The sequence below is a fragment of the Balaenoptera ricei genome, chromosome 6 (genome assembly GCF_028023285.1).
Source record: "Balaenoptera ricei isolate mBalRic1 chromosome 6, mBalRic1.hap2, whole genome shotgun sequence".
Classification (NCBI taxonomy): domain Eukaryota; kingdom Metazoa; phylum Chordata; class Mammalia; order Artiodactyla; family Balaenopteridae; genus Balaenoptera; species Balaenoptera ricei.
In genome coordinates this window covers 116068958-116096096 of record NC_082644.1, presented here as the reverse complement: position 1 = coordinate 116096096, position 27139 = coordinate 116068958, and the positions used below count along the sequence as shown (strand labels likewise).

The window sequence follows — 27139 nt, the reverse complement described above, 5'->3', positions numbered from 1 at the left end:
CCTCTCCGCCCCGCCCCGCCCCCCGGCGGCTCCTCCCCCGCGGCCGGCGCCCCTCCCTGCGCGCTCGGGCAAGCTCGACGGAGACGGCTGCCGCTGGGCCAGGCGGGCGCGCTAAGGGCCAGAGCACCGGCAGCAGGTGGGCGCGGTGCGGGCTGGCGGCGGCGGGCCGGGGGCTGCCGGGCGGCGCTCGGGCCGGACGCGGCCGGCCGTGCGGAGCGCCATGGACTTCAACATGAAGAAGCTGGCGTCGGACGCGGGCATCTTCTTCACCCGGGCCGTACAGGTGAGGCCGGGCACCCCTGCAGCAGAGCCCGGGGCCGCGGGAGAAGGCCCTCGCGGCCGCCGCTCCTTCCCCGCTGCGGAGTCGCCCTAGCCGCCCCCCTCCGCCCCTCCTCCTTCTGCGGTGCCCAGTAGAGAGAAAGAGCCCGGGGCGGCCGGCCACACTGGCCGCACCCTCAGCGTGGCCCAGGCCCGGGGAGTGAGCCGGGCCTGCCTCGGCCCTGCTGCCGCGGGGGAGGTGTCAGCCTCCACCATTTCGACCCGCCGGCCGGGTAGTCCCGCCGTCCTGGCGCCCGCCCCGCCCCCGTGGGGGGCTCTGCTGAGGAGGGCAGAGGGCCCCAGGCGGTTCCTGTCTCCTTGCCCTTGCCCAGCAGTGACTCTTCACTCCCGGCAGGCGTTTGGAGGCCTGAGTTCCAGGCCTAAGGACTCGGGCACCCGCCCTGACCCCTTCTCTGAGCCTCAATCTCCGCACCTGTGCAATGGACTGGTGGTACTGATTCCCTCAGGTCCCTTTTACACGCTTGGATAGTCAGTCCGGAAGCCAGGAGGGCTGGGGTTATTTCCTTTCTGCTCCGTGGGAGGCCTGTTTCTCTTATTTCCCCAGGCCCCGGAGGCTGGCTGGGTGCCCTCCCTGGGAAGCTGTACAGTGGGTGATGCTGGGATTAGAACAAGTCCTGTCCATTTGGGGACAAGGGAAAAAACAGAAGCAGCTGAGTGTAATGGTGAAGACCGGGAGTCAGCTGTGGGTGTGGATCCCCCCTCTTGTGACTTTGAAGATGGGGGCTTCACCTCTCTGGGCCACAGTGTTTCAGTCTGAAAAATGGCCTTAGCAATCCCTCCCTCCCAGCATGGATGTGAGTGTCCCGGGCACTCCACGTGAACGTGCTCACTAAAGGCAAGTCATTCTTGGTGTAACGTGCTTAGTATTGGAGCTGTGCAGCATGTGACATTAGGCAAGTCTCGGAGCCTCCGTGTTCCCTTCTGTCAATCAGGGGTCGCACCAGTCTGCCTCCAAGGGTGGCTGCAGCCTTGGGGCTTGGCCCGTCACAGCGCTCTGGGAACAGATTCTGTTGTTTGTCCTTGCCCTGGTTGTTGGTTCTCTGGAGGAGCCCAGCCCCAGACAGTCTCTTGGAAGCCCACATGCCCATGTTTACTAGAAAGCACAGTGTCCCGTTGAGGACTTGTGCCCCAGAGAGGGTTTGCTGCTCCGTGTTCCAAGCCCTGCCGGGGACCCCAGCCCTAGTGGGGACGCTAGCAGCCTGGAGTTCATTGGCCAGCCCCTGTTCATCCAGAAGGTAGGGAATTCTCCCCAGTGTTGGTATGGCAACCACTTTATCTCCCACATCTGGGAAGAACCTGATCTGCCAGTTTCCTGCTACTTTGGGGCCCTAGCACCTGACCTGGCCAGGCCTGCAGAGCCTGGGGTACGGGGAAGCTTGGTCCCTGTGGCCTTTTTTCTCCTGGGGGGGGCAGGCCCACTGGTTCGCCCATACTGGAGTGGGAGCCAGCGCCCAGGCCCCCGCCTCCAGAGTGGAGGAGGGAGCTGGGAGCTTTATAAATAGAGGCTTTCTCTGGCCCTGCACGCCCACCCCCTGCTGCTGCCATCTTGCAGGGAGCAGCCTCTGAAGCCTGGGCCCTTCCTCTTGGCAGGGATGGGGCAGGGTGGCAGCCAGAAGAGAGAAGGGCTTGAAATGTGACCTGGGCAGGAGAGCACACTCAGGGGACCCTCCTGAGGCCAATCTGCCCTGGGGTAGGAGTCAGCCAGCAGGGACAGGGGGTGGTTTATTATTAATGTGTGGGCAGCTCCTCTGTGTAGGTGCCACCTACCTACGCACGACATGCTGGGTAAGTGCTCAGCCCCTCCATGTGCCGAGGACACTTTTAGGAGCCTCACCTCATCCCCATCCGGTAGGGAACTGGACCTTGGCCCTGGGATGAGAATCCGGAGGCCAGATCCCTTTTGCATGGGAGATTCTAGGATGGCTTCTCAGTCCCCGAACTGTGCCTTGAAGGTCAGGAGGGGTTTGCCGAGTTGGTCCAGGTGATGGGAACAGCCCAGCTAAGGGCACCCAGACAGGAAAACCTAAGGCATGTTTGGGTAAGATGCCAGTGGGGGTGGGAGTGGGCAGTGGAAGTGCTAGTACTAATGCTGTTGGTAGTAATTGCAGTATTACTAATAGCATAGTAGGAGTAATGATAATAAAAGCCAGGGAGGCTGTGGCATCGTTCTCATCCGAGCCAGGCAGGCAGCGGTGAACGTGGGAGGGATGCCCAAGATGTTGGGAAAGCCCGGTAGGACTTTGAACCTGGGTGGGTGTGTGGTGTGAGGGACGGGTGGCGAGGTGGCACGGCGGGGAGTGCTGCCATTAACCTTGGTAAGAAGGGGAGATGCTGAGGTGCACACTGAGGGTGACACAGTCACCTGAATCAGACTGGCTGGTGCCATCAGGGTAAGGACGTCCCTAGGTGGCTCCTGAGAGCCGAGGAGGGACCTGAGGGAGACCTTTTATTAATGATGATGATGACGCCAGCTAACGTTTATCAGGCCTATACTGTGTGCTGACCGTGAAACTAAGCACCTTCCAAATATTCTGTGAGATAGGTCCTGTTATCCCCATCCTCCGGGGGGAAACTGAGGACCAGAGAGGTGACTTTGCCTCTGACCCTCGATTCTCTCATCTGCAAAATGGGGTAATGTTAACCCCTGAAGGGTCTGGGTGAGGTGAGGCCTGTTCAGGGCCTGGCTCCGGGAGGCCCCAGCTTGGGGAATGTGAGGAAGAAGAGGAGTCGGGAGACCGGGAGGAGGCCAGGAGCAGCTGGTTCCCAGGTGAGGAGCCGCAGGCTCTAACCCTGGCCCACCCAGCTCTGCAGAGGGAAACCCAAGCCCCCATGCATAATTGATGGCTGCCGAGCTGGAGCAGCCGAACAGAGCAGCCTGACCACCGCTGGTGCCTCCTGCCCCTTGCAGCTGGGCCTGTTCTTGGCCTCTGGATGACTCACCGCTGCCTAGTCGTCTGGGAAGGGCCTCCAGACCCCCAGCCTATGTGACTCCAGCACAACCTGCCTCTTGCTCAGTCTCGCGGCATCTTCTGTGAAATGGGAAACTTGGCCGGCCTGAGGGCAGTGTCTGGTGTTGTCAGGGCTGATCTTACTCCCGCCCGTCTTCACCCCTTTGCTGTTTGCCTGTGACCTCCCCTTGGCTGGACAGGGCCTTTGAGATCAGAGAGGCCAGGACTTGGGCAGGTTTCTGGTTTTTCTTAGGTGGCCCCCATGGTTTCTGCCAGCTCTGAAGGGGGACCCTTGTGACATCCTGGTCCTTTTCTGGCCTTGGGGCGGGGCTGCCGAGCTTTCTGGGCCCTGGGCGTGCCCAGCAGTTGGCTCTGATGAGCTGGCGCTGCTCCCCATCTACCACTCCAGGCAACCGGAGGCCAGCCATGTGGCCATCCTCCCCCCCACATTCCCCTTCCCTCCCAGCCATCTCTCTGCGCATCAGCTCTTAACAGCATCAGCACTTACACTGAACACTGACTGCCTGCCAGATCCTAGCCTTTATGTCTTATCCACATCTTTTTTATTTCATTCTTACAACCTATGAGGGAGATGCTATTACTTATTATTACCATTTTCAGCTTAGGAAACTGATGCTCAGAGAGGCAAAGCCACTTGCCCAAGGTCACACAGCTCATCAGACTGAGACTTGAATCAAGTCCCTCTGATTCTGGAACCTGGGTTCCTCTGACACCCTCCCTTGGTATCCCCTTCCCGTGGCTCCCAGCTGCCCCTGGAACATCCTGATAACCCCAGACCTTGCTCTGTGCCCCTTTTGTTCCCTGAGCACTTGTTACCAAGTGCTTTCCTTCAGAGTCAGGCTGGGAGGACCCTTAGTGATAGGCTCCCAAGGGTTCCTTACACCCTAAGTTGTATGTCTGATTTTGTACAAATGTGCTTTTCTGGGGAGAGGGAGTCTGTATCTTTCATTGGATTTCCAAAAGGAGCCATGATCCCCAAACTCTGGTCCAACCACCTCATTTCACAGAGGAACAAACTGAGGCCCAGGGCAGGGTTGCACCTTGATCAAGGTCACAGAGCAGGTCAGGGGCAGAGCAAGTTTCTTGACCTTGGGGCCTGAGTTCCAGCCAGGTGGGAGGGGTAGATGGGTGGGGCAGGGGTGGTCCTCCCGTCCCCCTTTCTGAGCCCTCCATCCCGGGTCCTCCCCCAACAGTTCACAGAGGAGAAATTCGGCCAGGCCGAGAAGACCGAGCTTGATGCCCAGTTTGAGAACCTTCTGGCCCGGGCAGACAGCACCAAGAACTGGACGGAGAAAATCCTGAGGCAGACAGAGGTGTTGCTGCAACCCAACCCCAGTGAGTGGACACGGGCCGGCCCCGGGCTCGGGGCGGGAAGCTGCGGGCAGGAGCCCCAGCTGCTGAGACTGTGCAGGTGGGCCTGGGCGGCAGGTGGGATTTGGGTGAGACTCTTGGGGCTTAAGGCTGCTGTTTTGGGGGGGTCCCACTTAAAGAAAACAGCAGACTCAGTGTTGGGCTCCAGGATGTGCTCTCTGGGACAGTGGAAATGCTAAGTTTCGCACAGAGGAGTTGAAGAAATGCCTGGAAACTAAAACACAGTTGGGAGAAGAGGCAGGAGAAACGGGAGCCAGGTCACTGGAGGGAAGGCAGCGAGGCTCAGGGATGAAAGAGGACTCGCCGAGAGTCACACGCAGCGTGGTGCAGGCAGACGCAGGTGCAGGAGAACCTGTGGGAAGAGAGGGCTGGCCTGGGGTCGTGAGGCTTGTATGCCTGTATGTCTGCTGTTAGCTGAGTGAGTGTGCTGAGAGCTTTCTGGGGCCAAGCCAGGGCATTGCTCACGTGTGTGTTATGCCCTGTAAATCCATACTGTAATGAGGGAGAAGTTGGGGGGCGGGAAGGGGCGGCGGTTGCCTTCAGGCCCGTCACCCGCAGCTGTGTGACCTCGGGCATGCATTTCACGTGTCTGAGCCATGGCTTCTTCCTCTCTAGAGTGAGGGCTTCGCGGGGTCGAGTGCCAGTCTCACACAGTTGAGAATCAGCAAGAGAGTATTCTGGAAGTCACCAGGCTGGGCGCCCCTGTGGGCAGGCCCTGGTCTGGGTCTGTTTCTGTCACCACGGCTTTCATCCTTGGGCTCCTACCTAAGAGCCCTGTGGCTTTGGCTGCTGTCTCCCCGCAGGTGCCCGAGTGGAGGAGTTCCTGTATGAGAAGCTGGACAGGAAGGTGCCCTCGAGGGTCACCAACGGGGAACTGCTGGCTCAGTACATGGCAGAGGCGGCCAGTGAGCTGGGGCCCACCACGCCCTACGGTGAGCCAGTCCCCACAGCCAGGGTCGGGGGTTACGGTCTCTGGCGCGAATCTCCTTCCCTCCCTTCTCTCCTTCCTTTCTCTGTTTTTTAATTTGCACACATGATACCTGGATTCATTCTGCTTGTAAACACCTCAGTCAATGGAGATGAAAATAGAGTAAAAAATAGAAGCCTCCCGGGACTTCCCTGGTGGTCCAGTGGTTAAGACTCTGTGCTCCCAGTGCAGGGGGCACGGGTTTGATCCCCGGTCGGGGAACTAAGATCCTGCATGCCGCACAGTGCAGCCAAAAAACAAACAAAAAAAATACAAACCTCCCTTACCCAGTTTTGGTTTGTGTGCATTTTTTAATGGGATCATATTATGTGTACTTTTCTGCAACCTGATTTTTAAACTTGGCATTGCACTACAGATAATCTGTTCACAGCACTTACAGAGTCATCTCAATCTTTATTTTTTATTTTTTAAGTTTTATTTAGGTACAATTTATACACTATAAAGTACACCTGTTTTAAGTGTGTAATTTGATGATTTTTAGTGAATTTACAGAATTGAACAAACATCCCCCAATCCAATTTATGTATTTTTTAAAATTTTATTTAATTATTTTTTTAATTGAAGTACAGTTGATTTACAATATAGTGTTAGATTCAAGTGTACAGCACAGTGATTCAGTTATATACACGCACACACAACATATATATATTCCTTTTCAAGTTCTTTTCACTTTTAGGTATTACAAAATATTGAGTGTAGTTCCCAGTGCTATACAGTGGGTCTTGTTGGTTATCTATTTTATATACAGTAGTGTGTATATGTTAATCCCAACCTCCTAATTTATCCCTCCTCCCACCCCCCCTTTCCCCTTTGATAACCATAAGTTTGTTTTCTGTGTCTGTGAGTCTGTTTCTGTCTTGTAAATTAGTTCATTTGTATCATTTTTTAAGATTCCACATATATGTGGTATCGTATGATATTTGTGTTTCTCTGTCTGGCTTAACTTCACTTAGTATGATAATCTCTAGTTGTGTCCATGTTGCTGTAAATGGCATTATTTCATTCTTTTTTATGGCTGAGTAATATTCCATTGTATTTATATACCACATCTTCTTTATCCATTCACCTGTTGATCGACATTTAGGTTGCTTCAATGTCTTGGCTATTGTGAATAGTGCTGCAATGAACATTGGGGTGCATATAGCTTTTCCAATTATGGTTTTCTCTGGATATATGACCAGGAGTGAGATTGCAGGATCATATGGTAGCTCTGTTTTTACTTTTTAAAGGAACCTCCATACTGTTCTCCATTTTGGCTGCACCAGTTTACATTCCCACCAACCATGTAGGAGGGTTCCCTTTTCTCCACACCCTCTCCAGCATTTATTATATGTAGACTTTTTTTTTTTTTAATGGTATTTTTTTTAATTAATTAATTAATTTATTTATTTATTTATGGCTGTGTTGGGTCTTCGTTTCTGTGCGAGGGCCCTCGCTAGTTGCGGCAAGCGGGGGCCACTCTTCATCGCGGTGCGCGGGCCTCTCACCATCGCGGCCTCTCCCGTTGCAGAGCACAGGCTCCAGACGCGCAGGCTCAGCAATTGTGGCTCACGGGCCCAGCCGCTCCGTGGCATGCGGGATCTTCCCAGACCAGGGCTCGAACCCGTGTACCCTGCATTGGCAGGCAGATTCTCAACCACTGCGCCACCAGGGAAGCCCCTATATGTAGACTTTTTGATGATGGTCATTCTGACTGGTGTGAGGAGATAACCTCACTGTAGTTTTGATTTGCATTTCTGTAAAAATTAGCGATGTTGAGCATCTTTTCACATGCCTTTTGGCCATCTAAATGTCTTCTTTGGAGAAGTGTCTATTTAGATCTTCTGCCCATTTTTTGATTGGGTTGCTTGTTTTTTGATATTGAGCTGTATGAGCTGTTTGCATATTTTGGAGATTAATCCCTTGTCAGTTGCATTGTTTGCAAATATTTTCTTCCGTCTTGTAGGTTGTCTTTTCGTTTTGTTTCCTTTGGTTTGGTTTCCTTTGCTATGCAAAAACTTTTAAGTTTAATTCCCATTTGTTTATTTTTGTTCTTGTTTCCATTACACTAAGAGACGGATCCAAAAAGATACTGCTGCAATTTATGTCAAAGAGTGTCCTGCCTATGTTTTCCTCTAGGAGTTTTTGTTTGTTTGTTTTTTATATTTATTTTTGGCTGCGTTGGGTCTTCGTTGTTGTGCGTAGGCTTTCTCCAGTTGTGGTGAGCGGGGGCCACTCTTCCTTCCGGTGCGCAGGCTTGTCATTGCAGTGGCTTCTCTTGTTGCGGAGCACGGGCTCTAGGCGCGCAGGCTTCAGTAGTTGTGGCACACAGGCTCAGTAGTTGTGGCTCGTGGGCTCTAGAGCGCAGGCTCAGTAGCTGTGGCACGTGGGTTTAGTTGCTCTGCGGCATGTGGGATCATCCCAGACCAGGGCTCGAACCCGTGTCTCCTGCATTGGCAGGCAGATTCTTAACCACTGTGCCACCAGGGAAGTCCCCCTCTAGGAGTTTTATAGTATCTCATCTTACATTTAGGTCTTTAATCCATTTTGAGTTTATTTTTGTGCATGGTGTTAGAGAATTTCTAATTTCATTCTTTTAATTTAGCTGTCCAGTTTGCTCAGCACCACTTATGGAAGAGATTGTCTTTTCTCCATTGTATATTCTTGCCTCCATTGTCGTAGAGTAATTGACCATAGGTGCATGGGTTTATTTCTAGGCTTTCTGTCCTGTTCCATTGATCTATATTTCTGTTTTTTGTGCCAGTACCATATTGTTTTGATTACTGTAGCTTTGTAGTATAGTCTGGAGTCAGGGAACCTGATTCCTCCAGCTTCATTTTTCTTTCTCAAGACTGCTTTGGCTATTCAGGGTCTTTTGTGTTTCCATACAAATTTAAAAATTTTTTGTTCTAGTTCTGTGAAAAATGCCATTGGTAATTTAATAAGGACTGCACTGAATCTGTAGATTGCCTTAGATAGTATAGTCATTTTGAGAATACTGATTCTTCCAATCCAAGAACACAGTATATCTTTCCATCTGTTTGTGTCATCTTTGGGTTTTTTTTTTTGGCTGTGCTGCACGGCTTGTGGGATCTTAGTTCCTAACCACTGGACCACCAGGGAATTCCCTCATCTTCCGTTTCTTTCATCAGCATCTTATAATTTTCAGAGTACAGTTCTTTTGCTTCCTTAGGTAGTTTTTTTTTTTTAAATATATTTATTTATTTATCTTTTTTTTTTTTTTTTGGCTGCATTGGGTCTTCGCTGTTGTGCATAGGCTTTCTCTAGTTGTGGCTGCTCTTCATTGTGATGGCTTCTCTTGTTGCAGAGCACGGGCTCCAGGTGCACAGGCTTCGTTAGTTGTGGCACGTGGGCTCAGTAGTTGTGGCTTGCGGGCTCCAGAGCACAGCCTCAGCAGTTATGGCGCACAGACTTAGTTGTTCTGCGACATGTGGGATCTTCCCGGACCAGAGCTCGAACCCATGTCCCCTGCATTAGCAGGCAGATTCCTAACCACTGTGCCACCAGGGAAGTCCTCCTTAGGTAGTTTTATTCCTAGGTATTTTTATTCTTTTTAATTTCTCTCTCTGGTCTTCCATTGTTAGTGTATAGAAATGCAACAGATTTCTGTGTATTAATTTTGTATCTTGCAGCTTTATCAGATTCACTGATGAGCTCTAGTAGTTTTCTGGTGGCATCTTTAGGATTTTCTATGTACAGTATCATGTCATCTGCAAACAGTGAGAGTTTTACTTCTTCTTTTCCAATTTGGATTCCTTGTATTTCTTTTTCTTCTCTGATTGCTGTGGCTAGGACTTCCAAAACTATGTTAAATAAAAGCGGCACGAGTGGACATCTTTTGTTTTGTTCCTGATCTTAGAGGAAATGCTTTCAGTTTGTCACCATTGAGTATGATGTTAGCTGTGGGTTTGTCATATATGGCCTTTATTATGTTGAGGTAGGTTCCCTCTACCCCCACTTTCTGGAGTGTTTTATCATAAACGGATGTTGAATTTTATCAAAAGCTTTTTCTGCATCCATTGAGATGATCATATGGTTTTTATCTTCAATTTGTTAATGTGGTATATATCACACTGATTGTTCTGCGGACATTGAAAAATCCTTACAGGGACTTCCCTGGTGGTCCAGTGGGTAAGACTCCATGCTCCCAATGCAGGGTGCCCAGGTTCGATCCCTGGTCAAGATCCTGCATGCATGCCGCAACTAAGAGTCTGCATGCTGCAACTAAGAAGTCCGTACACCACAACTAAGGAGCCCACACGTCACACGTTGGTAATGGTGTATGATCCTTTTAATGTATTGTTGGATTCAATTTGCTAGTATTTTGTTGAGGATTTTTGCGTCTATGTTCTTCAGTGATATTGGCCTGTAATTTTATTTTTTGTGTGGTGTCTGTCTGTATTTGGTATCAGGGTGATGGTGGTCTCGTAGAATGAGTTTGGTTCCTGCCTCTGCAATTTTTGGAATAGTTTCAGAAGGATAGTTGTTAACTCTTCTTTAAACATTTGATAGAATTTTCCTGTGAAGCCATCTGGTCCTGGACCTTTGTTTGTTGGAAGTTTTTAAATCAGAAATTCAACTTCAGTACTTGTAATTGGTCTGTTCATATTTCCTCTTCCTTCCTGGTTCAGTCTTGGGAGATTGTACCTTTTTAAGAATTTGTACATTTCTTCTAGGTTGTCCATTTTAGTAGCATATAGTTGCTTGTAGTAGTTTCTTACAGTCCTTTGTACTTCTGTGGTGTTGGTTGCAGCTTCTTCCTTTTCATTTCTAATATTACTGATTTGGGTCCTCTCCCTTTTTTTCTTGATGAGCCTGGCTAAAGATTTATCAATTTTGTTTATCTTTTCAAAGAACTAGCTTTTAGTTTCATTGATCTTTTCTGTTGTTTTCTTAGTCTCTAATTTATTTATTTATGCTCTGTTCTTTATGATTTCTTTCCTACTAACTTTAGGTTTGTTTGTTCTTCATTTTCTCGTTGCTTTAGGTGTAAGGTTTGGTTGTTTATTTGAGATTTTTCTTGTTTCCTGAGGTAAGCTTGTATCACTATAAACTTCCCTCTTAGAACTGCTTTTGCTGTGTCCCATAGGTTTTGGCATAGTGTTTTCATTTTCATTTCCCTCTAGGTATTTTTTAATTTCATCTTTGATTTCCTTTTTTATTAATTAATTAATTAATTTATTTATTTGTCTGCGCTAGGTCCTAGTTGCGGCATGCGGGATCTTTTAGTTGCAACATGTGGGCTCCTTTAGTTGCAGCATGCCGGATCTAGTTCCCTGACCAGGTATTGAACCTGGGCCCCCTGCATTGGGAGTGCAGAGTCTTAATCACTGGACCACCAGGGAAGTCCCTCATCTTTGATTTCTTTGGTGAGCCATTGGTTGTTTAGTAGCACATTGTTTACCCTCCACGTGTTTGTGTTTTTTGCAGTTTTTTTTCTTGGACTTGATTACTAATCTCATAGCATTGTGGTCAAAAAAGATACTTGATATGATTTCAGTTTTCTTAAATTTACCAAAACTTGCTTTGTGGTCCAGCATGTGATCTATCCTGGAGAATGTTCCATGTACACTTGAAAAGAATGTGTCTTCTGCTGCTTTCGGATGGAAAGCTCTATAAATAACAGTTAAGTCCATCTGGTCTAATGTGTCATTTGAGGCCTGTGTTTCCTTATTGATTTTCTGTCTGGATGAACTGTTCATTGATGTAAGTGGGGTGTTAAAGTAGACCCATATTATTGTTTACTGTCTATTTCTCTTTTTACATCTGTGAACATTTGCCTTATATATTGAGGTGCTCCTGTGTTGGGTGCATATATATTTATAATTGCTATGTCTTCTTCTTGGATTGATCCCTTGATCATTATGTAGTGTCCTTCTTTGTCTCTTGTAACAGTCTTTATTTTAAAGGCTGTTTTGTCTGGGACTTCCCTGGCTGTCCAGTGTTTAAGACTGTGTGCTTCCAATGCAGGGGGCGCAGGTTCGATCCCTGGTCGGGGAACTAAGATCGCACATGCTGCACGGCACAACCGAAAAAAAAAAAAAAAGCAATGAAATGGGTCTCTTGTAGACAACATATATATGGGTCTTGTTTTTGTATCCATTCAGCCAATCTGTGTCTTTTGGTTGGAGCATTTAATCTGTTTACATTTAAGGTAATCATCGATGTGTATGTTCTTATTGCCATTTTTTTATACACTTATTTATTTATTTTAATTTATTTATTTATTGGCTGTGTTGGGTCTTTGTTGCAGTGTGCGGGCTTTCTCTAGTTGCAGCGAGAGGCAGCTACTCTTTGTTGCGGTGCGCAGGCTTCTCGTTGCAGTGGCTTCTCTTGTGGAGCACGGGCTCTAGGCATGCGGGCTTCAGTCGTTGTGGCTCTCAGGCTCAGTAGTTGTGGCTCGCAGGCTCTAGAGCACAGGCTCAGTAGTTGTGGTGCACGGGCTTAGTTGCTCCGCGGCATGTGGGATCTTCCCAGACCAGGGCTCAAACCCATGTCCCCTGCATTGGCAGGCGGATTCTTAACCACTGTGCCACCAGGGAAGTCCCTTATTGCCATTTTGTTAATTATTTTGGATTTGTTTTTGTAGGTCTTTTTTCTTCCTTTCCTCTTTTCTTTCCTCTTTTCTTGTGATTTGATGACTATTTTTTAAGGGTTTAGGATAGATGGATTAAACGTTTTTAAAAATATTTATTTATTTATTTGGTTGCGTCAGGTCTTAGTTGCGGCATGAAGGATCTTTCAGTGTGGCACGCGGGCTCTTCGTTGCGGCACGTGGGCTTCTCTCTAGTTGTGGCGCGCGGGCTCCAGAGTGCGTGGGCTCTGTAGTTTGTGGCAGGCAGGCTCTGTCCTTGAGGTGCGTGAGCTCAGTAGTTGTGGCGTGCAGGCTTAGTTGCCCCACGGCATGTGGGATCTTAGTTCCCCGACCAGGGATTGATTGAACCTGTGTCCCCTGCATTGGAAGGTGGATTCTTTACCACTGGACCACTGGGGAAGTCGCTGATGGCTATCTTTAGTGTTGTGTTTGGAATCCTTTTTTTCATGTGTGTATCTTATAAATTTTTCATTTGCAGTTACCATGAAGTTTTGATGTAGCAGTCTATATCTACATGATTGTTTTAAGTTTCTGATCTCTTAATTTCAAATGCATTTCAGATATCCTGCACTTGTACTCTCCTTCTCTCACAATTACTGGTTTTGATATCACGTTTGTGTGTGGATGATTTCCTACCTTTACTGTATGTTCACCTTTACTGGTGAGCTTTCCCATTTCATAATTTTCTTGTTTCTAGTTGTGACCTTTTCTTTTTCGCTTAGGGAAGTTACTTCAGCATTTATTGTAAAGCTGGTTTGGTGGTGCTGAATTCTTTTAGCTTTTGCTTGTCTGTAAAGCTTTTGATTTCTTCATCAAATCTGAACGAGAGCCTTACTGGGTAGAGTATTCTTGTTTGTAGGTTTTTCCCTTTCATCACTTTAAATATACTGTGCCACTCCCTTCTGGCCTGCAGAGTTTCTGCTGAAAAATCAGCTGATAGTTTTACGGGGATTCCCTTGTATGTTATTTGTTGCTTTTCCCTTGTTGCTTTTAATATTTCTCTTTGTCTTTATTTTTGTCAGTTTGACTACTATGTGTCTTGGCGTGTTTCTCCTTGGGTTTATCCTGTATGGGACTTTCTGCGCTTCCTGGACTTGGGTGTCTCCCCCAATCCAGTTTAAAGAACATTTCCATCACCTGCAAAAAAGTAACTTGTGTCTACTTATAGTCAGTCCCACTCCCACCGCCAGACAACTAATGTGGCTTTGTTATTTTTCATTGTTGTTTTTGTCGTTTTTTATAAATTTATTTATTTATTTGGCTGCATGCGGGATCTTTCATTGCGGCACACAGGCTTCTCTCTACTTGCGTGGCATACAGGCTCCAGAGCACGTGGGCTCAGTAGTTGCAGCATGTGAGCTCTCTAGTTGTGGCACGTGGGCTCTAGAGTGCACAGGCTCAGTGGTTGCGGCACATGGGCTTAGTAGCCCCACGGCATGTGGGATCTTAGTTCCCCAACCAGGGATCGAACCCAAGTCCCCTGCATTGGAAGGTGGATTCTTAACCACTGGACCACCAGGGAAATCCCAATGTGGTTTTGTCTCTACAAATTTGCCTTTTCTGAATATTTCATATAAATGGAATCAAGTGATACATTGCTTTTTGCACGTGGCTTCTTTGTCTTTGAGGTTCATCCATGTTATAATGTGTTTTAGGATTTTATTCCTTCTTACTGTTGAAGAGTGTTCCACTGTATGGGCTGATCGCATTTTCTTTGTCCACATACCATTTGAGAGACATTTGGGTTGTTTTGCTTTGAACAGTTGCATATGAACTTTTGTGAGGATATATGTCTTCACTTCTACTGGGTATATACCTAGGAGTGGAATTGCTGAGTCATATGGTAAATTTATGTTTAACATTTTTTTTAATTTAATTTTATTTTTGGCTGTGCTGTGTGGCTTTCAGGATCTTAGTTCCGCAACCAGGGATTGAACCCTGGCCCTTGGCAGTGAAAGTGCAGAGTCCTAACCACTGGACCACCAGGGAATTCCCTGTGTTTAACCTTTTAAGAAATTGCCATACTGTTTTCCAAAGTGGCTGTGTGATTTTACATCCCACCAGCAGGGTGGTGTTTAATTTCCTGATATTTATGGATTTTCCAAGTTTCCTTCTGTTGTTGATTTCTAATTTAATGTCGCTGTGGTCAGAAAACATACTTTTCATGATTTTAATACTTTTAAATGTATTAAGACTTGTTTATGGCCTATAGTGTATGGTCTCTACTGGAGGATGTTTCATGCTCCCTTAGAAATTGTACTTTATGTTGTAGGGTAGTGTTGTCAGGCCATCTTGGTTGATAGTGTTGTTTATCCTCTGTATCCTTGTTGATTTTGTCTTATTGTCCCATCCTTTATTGAGAGTATTAAAGTCTCCAATTATTTCTGTTGAACTGTCTATTTCTGTCTTTATTCTGTCAGTGTTTGCTTCATGTATTTTGGAGCTGTGTTGTTAGGTCTGTATGTTTATAATTGTATATCTCCCTGCTGAATTGACCCTTCTATCATTGTAAAATACTACTCTTTGTCTCTAGTTAACATTTTTTGGTCTTAAAGTCTGCTTATCTGATAGTAGTATGGCCACTCCTGTTCTCATATTGTTATATGCAAACAGGGGCATGTATCTTTTTCTGTCCTTTTATTTTCACCATACTTATGTCTTTAAATCTAAGGTATGTCTCTTATAGAGAGCATATATTTGAATCTTTTTAAAAAAATCCAATCTGACAGTCTTTGCCTTTCGATTGGAGTGTTTAATCCATTTACATTTAATCTAATTGTTGATGTGGTCAGATTGCCATTCCGTTATTGTCTCCCTGTATCTCAGGTGTTTTTTGTTTGATCCTCTGTTACTGCCTTCTTTTGAGTTAAATAGATATTTTCTAGTGTAATATTCTAATTTCTTTGTTGCTTTTTTTTTTTTTTTACTTTAAAAATCTTTCTTAGTGTTTTTTTTTTTTTTTTAATATTTATTTATATTTATTTTGGCTGTGCCAGGTCTTAGTTGCAGCATTCAGGATCTTCATTGCGGCATGTAGGATCTTTAGTTGCGGTATGTGGGTTTCTTAGTTGCTACATGCATGTGGGATCTAGTTCCTCAACCGAGGATCAAACCCATATGTCCCCTGCATTGGGAGCGTGGAGTCTTACCCACTGGACCACCAGGGAAGTCCCTCTTAGTGGTTTTACAATTTAAATTACAATATGCATTTTAACTTAACACAATCTACTTTGGAGTAATACTAACTGAATTCCAGTAAAATATAGAAACTTTGCTCCAGTATAACTCCCTTCTCGTCCTCTTCCTTTGTGCTATTATTGTCATACATATTATATCTCAACAACAGTTTTATAATTATTTTATGTAGTTGTCTTTTAAATCAATTAAGAAAAGAGAAAAGGGGGCTTCCCTGGTGGCGCAGTGGTTGGGAATCTGCCTGCCAATGCAGGGGACACAGGTTCGAGCCCTGGTCTGGGAGGATCCCACGTGCTGCGGAGCGGCTAGGCCCGTGAGCCACAGCTACTGAGCCTGCGCGTCTGGAGCCTGTGCTGCGCAACAAGGGAGGCCGCGATGGTGAGAGGCCCGCACATCGCAATGAAGAGTGGCCCCCGCTCACCACAACTAGAGAAAGCCCTCGCACAGAAACGAAGACCCAACACAGCCAAAAATAAATAATAAATAAATTTTAAAAAAAAAAGAGAGAAAAAAATTTATATTCTCTTTTATATGTGCCTATATAATTACCTTTACTGGTGCTCTGTATTTCCTTATGTAGATTCAGGTTACCATCTAGTGTCATTTCACTTGAACCTGAAGTATTTCTTCTATGGCAGGTCTGCCAGCAATGAATTCTTTTAGCCTTTGTTTATCTGGGAATGTCTTTATTTTGTGTTCACTTTTGGAAGACAGTTTTGCTGTATATAAAATTCTTGGATGAGAGTTTTTTCCTTTCATCACTTTGAATATATCCTCTCACTATCTGGCCTCCCTTGTTACTGATAAGAAGCCAGTTCAAATCTGCTGTTGAACCCTTCTAGTGATTTTTACTTATCAGTTATTATACTTTTCAACTCTAGAATTTTCATTTCTTTTTTATAATTTTAATCTCTTAATTGACATTCCTTATTTGAGACGTCATTTTCATCATACTTTCCTTAAATCTTTAAACATCGTTTCTATTAGGTTTTTTATTTTTTAATTAAAGTATAGTTGATTTATGTGTTAGTTTCTGGTGTACAGCATAGTGATTCAGTATTTTTGCAGATTATATTCCATTATAGGTTATTACAAGATAATGGCTATAATTCCCTGTGCTATACAGTATATCCTTTTTTTTTTTAATTTATTTTTGGCTGTGTTGGGTCTTCATTGCTGTGCACGGGCTTTCTCTAGTTGCAGCGAGTGGGGGCTACTCTTCGTTGCGGTGTGTGGGCTTCTTATTGCAGTGGCTTCTCTTTGTTGCAGAGCACTGGCTCTAGGTGTGCGGGCTTCAGTAGTTGTGGCATGTGGGCTTCAGTAGTTGTGGCTCGCAGGCTCTAGAGCGCAGGCTCAGTAGTTGTAGCGCACGGGCTTAGTTGTTCTGTGGCATGTGGGATCTTCCCAGACCAGGGTTCGAACCTGTGTCCCCTGCGTTGGCAGGTGGATTCTTTTTTTTTTTTTTTTTTTTTTAATAAATTTATTCTTCATTTATTTATTTTTGGCTGTGTTGGGTCTTCGTTGCTGCACGCGGGCTTTCCCTAGTTGCGGAGAGGGTCTTTGTTGCAGTGCACCGGCTTCTTATCGAGGTTGCTTCTCTTGTTGCGGAGCACGGGTTCTAGGCGCGTGGGCTTCAGTAGTTGTGGCACGTGGGCTCAGTAGTTGTGGCTTGCAGGCTCTAGAGCGCAGGCTCAGTAGTTGTGGCACATGGGCCTAGTTGCTCCACAGCAGGTGGGATCTTTCCGGACCAGGGATTGAACCTGTGTCCCCTGAATTGTCAGGAGGATTCTTAACCACTGCGCCACCAGGGAAGTCCCTATATCCTTGTTGCTTATCTGTTACATATATAGTAGTTTAATCCCATAACCCTAATTTGTCCCTCCCCACCGTCAGGGTTTTGTTTTGTTTTTGTTTTTTTACTTATTTGTAATAGCTGCTTAGAAGTCTTTGTCTGCTAGGTCTAATATCTGGGCCTCCTTGGAGATAGTGTCTGTTGATTGCTTTTCTTTCCCTGTGTACTGTCCGTACTTACCTATTTCTTTGCATGTCTTATAATTTTTGTTGAATTATTACTGCTGTTTGTTTGTTTCTTTAGAGACTTGCCTGAGCTAATTGTTTAGAGTCTGTGTTCTCTGCAGTATGCAGCTACTGATGTCTCTACTTGTTTTTCTTTTTAAATTATCCTTTTTATTTTTAAGCCTGGCTTCCTAGGGGTTTCTTCCAGGTCAGCATATGTTAGTGGTCAGCCAATGATTAATCAGAGGTTGTGCTTAAACATCTTGCACCATTAAGGCTTTACTGATGAATTTATGAGTGGGCTGGGGAAACACACTCAAAGTTCAAGCAGTTTACATGTCTGCCCAGCTTTTAGTTTGTGAATGTGCAAAGCCTCCCGCTAGCCAAGAATGAGTTGATAGCTGGGGTTCTCTCCCATCTCTCCCAAGTGTGCTATACACATGCATAGCCTTCCAGACCACCAGAGATATCTGGATTTTATCAAGGCCCACTATGACTATCTCATTCCCCAGATCTCCTGTTAAATTTCTGGCAGGTCTGTTGCTTGTTCCAGCCAGTATTCCAGCTTCATGTTAGCTGTGATGTTGGCCTTTCCTGATTATTTGCCATTGAGATCACTATTGTTTGTGACCCTGTCCCGTGGGTTTTTCTGTGTTCCAGCGCAAATCAAGTCAGCCCCCTCAGGGCTTGCCACACCCTGCTAGAGCTACAGCACCACAAAGCTTGAGGAGATGGGAGTACCCCCAGGCTAAAAAGCCACAGACTCCATTGTTTTTACCAAGGTCCAAAAGTTCTGGAATAAATGCTTCTCAATTTGTTATTTGCCTTAGGTTAATTTCCAAAGTACAGAAATCATTGTTTTTGAGAACTGTGTCCAGTTGTGTTTTTTTTAAAAGGATATTCTTTTTTTTTTTTTGGGCCGCACTGCACAGCATACAGGATCTAGTTCCCCGACCAGGGATTGAACCTGCGCCCCCTGCAGTTGAAGTGTGGAGTCTTAACCATTTGGATCACCAGGGAAGTCCCTGTGTCCAGTTTTATTATTGCTTTTTGGGGAGAGGATTTGCTGAGCTCCTTCCTCTGTCATTCTGAAAGTCGCCCCACACACACACATCTTTTTTTTTTTTTTTTTTTTTTAATTTATTTATGGCTGCGTTGGGTCTTCGTTTCTGTACGAGGGCTTTCCCTAGTTGTGGCAAGCGGGGGCCACTCTTCATCGCGGTGCGCAGGCCTCTCACTATCGCGGGCTCTCTTGTTGCGGAGCACAGGCTCCAGACGCGCAGGCTCAGTAGTTGTGGCTCACGGGCCTAGTTGCTCCGCGGCATGTGGGATCTTCCCGGACCAGGGCTCGAACCCGTGTCCCCTGCATTGGCAGGCAGATTCTCAACCAGTGCGCCACCAGGGAAGCCCCCACACATCTTTTTAATGGCTGTGTAGCGTTCCGTTCTTCGGGCATCCCGCTATTTATTTGTCGATAGGTATATGGATATGTAGATTTTCCACATTTTCCCAGGCCAGCCATTCTGCTCTTGCCTCTCAGAACATCCCTCTCTGAGCTCTCCCCTACTTCCTGGGGGTCAGAGCGGCCTGAACCAACCCTCTTCCTCACCCCTCCACTTTGTTTCTCAGGGAAGACACTGATCAAGGTGGCAGAAGCAGAAAAGCGCCTGGGAGCCGCAGAGAGGGATTTTATCCACACTGCCTCCATCAACTTCCTTACACCCCTGCGCACCTTCCTGGAAGGGGACTGGAAGACGATCTCGGTGAGGGGCCTGGGGCCACTTGCTTCCTGGTAGCAGTGGCAGCCCTGTCCTCATAGCTGCTGAGCCCAGGCTCTTCTCCCGTGCTGGGACCCAGCACTCCTGGGACCTCCCCAGACATGGCTCCTGTGGACTGATGGCCTGGAGTGGATGACTCCCCCCGTCCAGGCCTCAGTTTCCCCGTCTTGACTAGATGGTCCTGGGGGCGGGGCTGGTCCTGCCAGGGCCGGGGGTCTCCCAGGGCTGCCCCAGGTCTCACTGTTCCCTGTTCCCACCCCCTCAGAAGGAGAGGCGGCTCCTGCATAACCGGCGTCTGGACCTGGATGCCTGCAAAGCGCGGCTGAAGAAGGCCAAGGCCGCAGAAGCCAAAGCCACGGTACGTGTCCTGCTGGCCTCCTGCCCCCCGGCCCTGGTTGGAGCCAAGGAGGGGGTGAAGGGACCTGGTGTTCGGCATGACTTCTCTCCCCTGTCCCTGCCTGGAGAGGCCTGGCTGGGGGCTGCTGCTCTGCTGACCACTTCAGGTCACGCCTCTCTGCCCCACCTGCAACGGACCCCTGGCGGCCCAGAGCCCTGGGACCCAGGGCAGACGTTGATGGGGCGGGCGGACCAGCAGTGCCCCGACCTGGGCTCAGGGCGGCCCGCAGCCTCCCCAGACACACAGCCAGCTGGCTTCTTGCATGCCCCTGCCCTGCCCTCCCCGGGTGCTCGGCTCTGTTCCCGGCTCTGCCCGGACGTGGCTCCCCCTACTAACTCCCCCACCTGCTGCTGCAGCGCTGGTCCCAGGGTGCCCTGCGCTCAGGCTCCCCTGTGGTGGTGTGGAGGGCCCCGGAGCTGGACTGCCTACCTGCCCAGGGGCATGTCTGAGGGGCCCTCTGGGAGCCCCACGGCGCTGGATAGGGCCTGGGCTGTCTTGGCTCCCCCTTCACTCTCGGCTCACGGGGGCCCGTCCAGCCAGGCCGATGGGACGCAGTGCGGGACACTTTGACCAGGGCTAGGCCAGGGTTGGGAGAGCTGGGCCTGAGGGTGGCCAGGCTGCTTGGGGTGCAGGGACCGAAAGGCCACCTCACGCCCTGGGGAGGGAATCCCAAGGTCAGGTCCAGGGCACGCGGTGGAATCCCCCAGCCCGGGCTCCCCACTCCCCTGAGAGTTCCAGCCTCCAACCCTCCTTGCGTTCCCCTCCCTCAGTGTGGCCACCTGGGGCCGCGGAGCCTGGGCAATGCGTCTGGCGAGAGCCGTGGGCAAGGTCCCGGCTCATCCAATTGTGTGGGGTCCAGACTGGAGGCAGGGGCTCAGCCACTGGAGTCTTGTTGGCTTGGGCAGGATGACCTATGACTGTCTAAGTCACCTGGACAGGACAGTCTCCCCGCCATGCAGGGGTGGACCACCTCTCGAGTAACTTGGCCAGCACAAGCTCTTCCTACATCAGCCAGGCGGGCAGCCCTTCCTTAGTTACTGGGACGGCACGATCTCCCCTCCAGTTGGTTGGCCCAGAGTCTTTGGCTTGGGCAGGACACCCCGTCCCGAGCTGGGCCCTGGCAGCCCAGATACAGCATCCCAGAGGACTCCAGCCCAGCAGTGCACCCCGTCCTTCCTATGCCTCTCAACACACACACACACACACACACACACACACACACACACACACACACACACACACACACACACACACACACACCAGGACTCCTTCCAGAGGGCAGGGTTGTGTGTCCCTCCCGCCGGGACCCCGGGGGCCTGCTCCCGCCTGCGCTGTGGACTCACTAACTCTTTGTTTTTGTTCCTTTCCGTTCTGCTTTGGGTAACTTGGCTCAGTGTGAGGGAGATGTGAGTATACCTGTCCCACGTGCTGTGCTGCTTCTGGTTTGCCCATCTCGGCCTCGGGCCCACAGTGCCGGGTCGGCCGGGGACGTCCTCAGGGCGTTTTGCAAGCAGCTGGTCTCCCCACCGGAGGCTCTACCATGTGTAGCCTCTGCTTCGGGGGGACGCCAGGCATTGGAGCCTGTGAGTCAGCTTTTTGCAAATGTTGAAAGCTTGTCACTGTGTCTATCCATGCATCCATCTGTCCATCCTCGTTGTGGGGAGGGGCCTGGTCCTTGCTGCAGGAGCGAGAGACGTGGTGTGCGGAGGTTCTGGACGGACAGAGCTGGGCAGGGCGGGCTTTGTTTGGAGGACGGTGGGTCTAGCTGGGGCATCTGAGTGAGGCCGGGGCTCCGGGAGGAGGGGCCGTGGCCGCCGGGCCAGGGGCTGGACCCGTCTGTGGCTTGCCCCAGGTAAGGGCCCTGACGGCAGGCGTGTCCACCCACTTAATCTTGGTCTGGACTCGCCTCGGCCCGCCTCCTCTGCAGGTGGTTGGCTTGGGGAGAAGCGGGGGGCTCTGTGTTGTATTTGTCTGTACCCTCCTGTCCGTGGGGTCGGGGGCTCTTGGCATCTCTCATGGGAGAGTCTAGGGCGGCCTCCCGGCCCGGCCCCGCGTGACCCCCTCTCCCCATGAACTCTGTTCCCCGCCAGACGGTGCCTGACTTTCAGGAGACTAGACCTCGTAATTACATTCTCTCGGCCAGCGCCTCCGCGGTAAGCGCCCCCGCCCCGCCCCGCCCCCCATCCCCTCCCACACTCAGCGAACTGGAGCCAGAGGGGGAGGCAGGGGCCGCGCCCCTCGTCAGGCAAGTCCTGTCCACCCGCCTCTGCCCTGTGCCCTGTGCCCGTGTTGCCGGCCTTGCTTCTCCCTGCCCAGCGCTGAAGGTGAGCCTGGCCCGCTGCGCGGCACAGCCCGGTGCACTTGGGGCGGCAGCGGCCCCACCTCCAGGGCACCTGAGAGTCTGCCCAGCCCCGACCCCCCCAAAGCAGGCACCGCCCCCTCCCACACTCACCGTCCTGGAGCGCCCAGCCGTGCAGCCTGGAGGAGAGGGAGGAGGTCTGGGCCTGGCCTGCCACGGGGTCACGGGGGACAGGGACGGCGCTGTCCATCCAGCTGCCTCCGTAGCACATCCGCTAGGTGTCCTGGAAGTGCTTGCGACTGAACGGGAGGGTGGGAGGGCACAGCGGGGTGGGGGAAAGGAGCCGCCTGGCCCTGAGGCCCAGAGGTGGAGAACAGTGTGTCCTGAGCTGGCAGGGGCTGGGACTCTGGAGGTGGGATGGGCGGGGCTGGATCAGGAAGACGTTGAATGTCTTGGTGTCTTTTCTTCCTACAGCTCTGTTGAGATTTGTGGTATTTACTGTTTAGTTTGGGAAATAGGCAGATCACACCTATCCCATCATGCCTGTCGAAACCACCGCTGTGCCTTTCTCTGCCTCTCTCTCTCTGTCCCTCCTCCCCACCTACCCCCCACGGGTGACAACCTTCTGCAAAGACCCTCTGGCTCTTCTCCATCTGTCATAAGCATGTTGCCGTGTGCAGTCATTTGTCCTCGGGGGCGTGAACCACAGTGTAGTCCACCGGTCCCCTGTGGCTGGGTCTCCGACGTGTGTCCACGTGGAGGTTGCTTCCCGTGTTGCAATTTGCTAAACGGCACTGAGGTGGGACACCTCTGTCCAAGGGCTGGCCTTGTTTTGCTTTCCGCATTTCAGGTCACATCTTAGGGTAGCAGCGGGCAGGAGAAATGGGTCTCCTAAGCCGTGGTGGGGGGAGGGGGGTCTTTCTTCTTTAGACTCTGGATGACACTTCCCGCCCCCCTTCCTGGGCCGAGTGGAAAGAGGACTATCCAGGAGGGTGGAGACGGCCCTGTTTTTTCCTTGTGCCTTTGAACCCCAGTGTGACTCGGGCACGAGGCTGCCTTTCTCTGCCGAAGGACAGAAAGGTTCAGTGACTGGTCCAGGGTCACACAGTCCTGCCTCCCAGCCCACCAGCCTTAGCCAAGTGTCAGGGTGGGGTGCGGGACGCTCGGTCTCCCTCGAGACCCCAGTCAGAGCCTGGGGGCTGGCACTATAGGAGAGACCCAAGTAGGACTCCCCAGCTGGCTGTCCCCCTCCCCGCATGTGGCATGTGGAACTGGATGGATTATGATGTCGGAGCCCCCCCTTCACACCAGGCCTCACCCCAGCCTCAGCTCCTCGTTGGGCTGTGGGGAGGGAGTCGGGGAGAGGTTGGGGTCTCAGGGAGCTGGGGCAGGGCCTGGGCTCTGGGGTCCAGCCGTCCTCCCCTCCCCTGCTGACCGGTGCCCCCCTCCCTCCCCCGCTGACCGGTCCTGTTGTGGTCTCCGCAGCTCTGGAATGATGAGGCGGACAAGGTAAGTCGGGGCTCAGGGAAGAGGCTGCAGGGGGTGGGCAGCGGGAGACCAGGCTCACCTGCTGCCGTCGGGGGCAGGTCTGTTTCTAGTTCTGGGCTCTGCCCTCACTCGCTGGGGCCACGGTAGGGGTTGTCACTTCCTCTCTGCCCTGTTGCACACAGTGGGCCCTCTGGAGGCGACTGTTGGTTGGATTTGTCCCTGATGGGCGGTGGCGTCAGATGGGCAAATGAATGAGTATGAAAGGCCAAGGCAGGGTGCCCGAGGCTCTGTCTGCTTGTCCAGGAACTGGCCTTAGGAGGGGGTGGGGTCCAGGCGGGGCTGTCGCTCCTCCAGGGGTCAGGGCTTCAGGCCTGAAGTCAGGGGTGGGAAGTGCACTCCTGCCACCGATGTCTGCATCCCCGGGGGGAGTGACAGCTGCCACAGAAGGGAAGAGGAGGCCGCTCCTGGGCGGCTTCAGAGGCGCGGGAGAAGGCTGGTGGGAGGGAAGCTGGGGGCGGTTCTTGTTCTCGCGCTCATGCCCTGCCCTTCCCAGGCTGAGCAGGAGCTCCGAGTGGCCCAGACAGAGTTTGACCGGCAGGCAGAAGTGACCCGGCTCCTGCTGGAGGGAATCAGTAGCACTCACGTGAGTCCTGCCCCCTGTTTCCTCCTTCTGTCGTCCACCGTCTTCTCGCCGCCCCTCGCCCCTCGTGTCCCCGTGAAACTAGGCCATATTGAGGCAGCGAGTGAACCTGGATCTCGAAGGCAGGTGGGGAAGGGGGAGCTTGAGCCCGCAGTCTGTAAGGATGGGATTTAGCCTCGGCAGAGCAGGTCCCAAAGGGTGGGTACCTCCCTCCAACCCCAGGGAGCAAGTGGCCTGGGCAGAAGATATCGGAATGCTGGGCCAGGGTCTGCAGAGGACAGGATGGGGAATGGGATGTTTTGGCCCCTGGCATCCCCCCGTCAGCCATGGGCGTCTTCCCCGCAGGTGAACCACCTTCGCTGCCTCCATGAGTTCGTTGAGTCTCAGACCACTTACTATGCCCAGTGCTACCGCCACATGCTGGACCTACAGAAGCAGCTGGGCAGGTGCCCACCGGGGTCCCCTGGCTCCCAGCCCCGACCGCCCCAAACTCGGAAAGCCCCGTGACACCCAGGGTGGGGTGGAGGGCTGCCGACTGCGGGGGGACATCACACCGCTCTCTGGGCCTGGGCACCCTATCACAATGGCAGTGAGGTGGCTGGCCTTGGGGAGCTCTGGTGCGGTTTCTCGAGACTGTGGGGGGTGGGGGGTGGGGGGTGGCGGGGACGGCGGGAGCATCTCACGTTCCCCGTTTCCCTCTTCCCTTCATGCCGCCAGCTCCCAGGGAGCCATGTAAGTAGCGACATCTCCTCGCCTCCGCGGCCATGGACCCAGCTGGCGTTTGGCGGGGCACACGGGACTCCCGGGGGGGGGTGTGGCTCCCGGCTGCTGAGGTGTGCCCCCCTCTCTCCTCTCCAGATTTCCGGGCACCTTCGTGGGCACCACAGAGCCCGCTGCCCCGCCCCTCAGCAGCACCTCACCCACCACCGCCGCGGCCACTATGCCTGTGGGGCCCTCTGTGGCCGGCCTGGCCCCTCCGGGGGAGGCCGCTCTCTGCCTGGAGGAGGTGGCGCCTCCCGCCAGCGGGACCCGGAAGGCCCGGGTCCTCTACGACTACGAGGCAGCCGACAGCAGCGAGCTGGCCCTGCTGGCTGACGAGGTGGGCCTGGGTGCCATGAGGACGGGGGAGGGGCCGGCTCACGCGCGCCGGGAAACTGGAGCTGGGAGCGTGGGGCCTGCAGACCCTGCACCGCGGGCTTCCAGCCTCTGAGTGGCCCTGGGGGCAGAGCTGGGACCAGTCGGGTAGGCGGAGACGGCGCCAGCTCTGAGGAAGCAGCCTCTCTGGTCTGTCTCTGTAGAGCAGCTGAGGAGGTGAGCGCCCGCCTCAGGAGGTGTAGTTTCCCGGGTTTCGGGAGACCACAAGTCTGTCCCCTCCTAGGGCTGGGCCAGTTCTGCCTGGCCGGGGCGTGACCCTCCTTCTCCGCCCTCCTCTTCAGCTCATCACTGTCTACAGCCTGCCTGGCATGGACCCTGACTGGCTCATTGGCGAGAGAGGCAACAAGAAGGGCAAGGTCCCTGTCACCTACTTGGAACTGCTTAGCTAAGCAGGCCCCCTCCCAGGCCCCTGCCCATTCTGGCCTGGGCAGGAGAGGATGGGTGCAGCCCTGCCACTTGTCTTGTCTGTTGGTGACCCAGCTGCTCAGGGTGGGGAAACTAACCCCATCCCATCCCGCCCCCGGTCCTCCAGCTGCGAGGGGCCCCAGAGGCTGAACGCTCCCGGCCCCTCCCCCAGCCCTGCTTCTGACCTGGTTCTGGAGATCCCACCCGCACCCCCCCACCCACCGCCGCCTGCATCCCTGAGCGCCCCAGCCCTCCCGGCTCCTGCTAAGGAGGGTGGGCCTGGCTGCAGCAGCTGCACTCAGCGCCTAGGCCCGTGGGGGTCAGAGCAGATGGCCTGAGGAAGCCCTGGGGCGCACCCTGGGCGAGGGAGCTCCTGCCTTTTAGTTGCCAAAAGCAGCAAAGGGGGAAAGGCAGGCAGGTCTGTGGCAGGCCTGGGCACTGGTTGTCGTCCCCTCTGGATGAGCTGGAGCAGAGGGGAGCCTGGCAGGAGAGGCGGGCCTGGGCCATGGAGTGGCATCTCCCCGGTGCTACCCTTCGCCTCCCATACAGCTCAAGCCAAGTATGGTGGCTGCAGCCTGCACCTCTCCACACTCACTTTTTAACTGAGCTTTTTACTCTGCCCGTGTGCTTGCTCTCTAGCCAGTGACAAATAATAAACCATCCTTCGTGTGCACGTTGCCTGAGCTCCGGTCGGGTTGCGGGCCTCACAGGTGGGAAAGGGACGAGGAGACTTCACATCTGCACCACCCCTCCTTCTGGGGGGAGGGCGTGAGGTACAGAGAGAGCAATGCGCCTGCTGTGGGCCCCTCCCAGAGCACTAGGGCAAAGGGAGGGAGAGCTCTACGGGCAAAGCCAGCGCCTCCCTTCCCCCCACGCTGCCTGTGCTGCTCAGGAGGGAGTGCTGTTCTACTGCAGCTGTGTAATCTACGTTTTTTTTTTGGGTGGGGGTTTGTTTGGGCCACGCCGTGCAGCTTGCAGGATCTTAGTTCCCCAGCCAGGGGTTGAACCCAGGCCCCTGCAGTGGAAGCGCAGGGTCCTAACCACTGGACCACCAGGGAAGTCCCATGAAGCTGCATAATAGATGTTTTGTTCCTAAGAAAAACTTGGCCTAAAATCGGGCAGAGTGGAGTGGACTGTAAAATTTGCCTGATAGTTTAAGCTTGAGTAATTGACAGGTGACAGTGCTTCCCAGGGGCCCGGCATTGAGCCAAACACGTTCACGTGTATTCTCGTGTCGTCCTCGCAGATGAGGGAAGAAGAGATCAAAGTCACCTCCGCAAGGTTCCATAACTGGCAAGTGGCCACGCAGGGACTCTAGCCCAGGTCAGTCTGGTTCCAGAAACTTCAAGTGGTACCTCTGGGCTACAAGCCAGGTTTTAGATTAAGGCTTGTGGCCGGGCCCAGAACTCTGTGATTAGGTCCCAAGGAGGCTAGAGGCTAGAGGCTGGTGGGCCCCACCGCCGGGCCTTCTGAAGGGAGGGGGAGGCACAGAGCTATAAATAGA

At 51.8% G+C, this 27139-nt stretch overlaps 1 protein-coding gene across 2 annotated transcripts; it reads left to right on the top strand.

Moving 5' to 3' along the window:
* Positions 1-62: 62 nt before the first annotated feature.
* SH3GLB2 (SH3 domain containing GRB2 like, endophilin B2) lies at positions 63-26308 on the top strand. Of its 2 annotated transcripts, XM_059925793.1 has the most exons (12): positions 63-283; positions 4502-4643; positions 5483-5611; positions 19103-19236; positions 19517-19609; positions 21739-21801; positions 23433-23456; positions 23989-24078; positions 24421-24521; positions 24793-24807; positions 24934-25174; positions 25512-26308. In XM_059925793.1, the coding sequence occupies exons 1-12, from the start codon at positions 221-223 to the stop codon at positions 25617-25619; spliced, it is 1203 nt and encodes a 400-aa protein (XP_059781776.1). In that variant the 5' UTR covers positions 63-220; the 3' UTR covers positions 25620-26308. The 2 variants fall into 2 exon arrangements, with proteins under 2 accessions (XP_059781776.1, XP_059781777.1); XM_059925794.1 differs by lacking the exon at positions 24793-24807 and having other exon boundaries at positions 65-283.
* Positions 26309-27139: the final 831 nt, after the last annotated feature.

Bases quoted from the DNA above. Each gene is read 5' to 3' on its own strand.
- SH3GLB2 (XM_059925793.1), top strand. From the start codon at position 221: ATGGACTTCAACATGAAGAAGCTGGCGTCGGACGCGGGCATCTTCTTC. The intron at 4,644-5,482 runs GTGAGTGGACAC...GTCTCCCCGCAG, and splicing joins GTTGCTGCAACCCAACCCCA to GTGCCCGAGTGGAGGAGTTC. The intron at 24,079-24,420 runs GTGAGTCCTGCC...TCTTCCCCGCAG, and splicing joins AGGGAATCAGTAGCACTCAC to GTGAACCACCTTCGCTGCCT.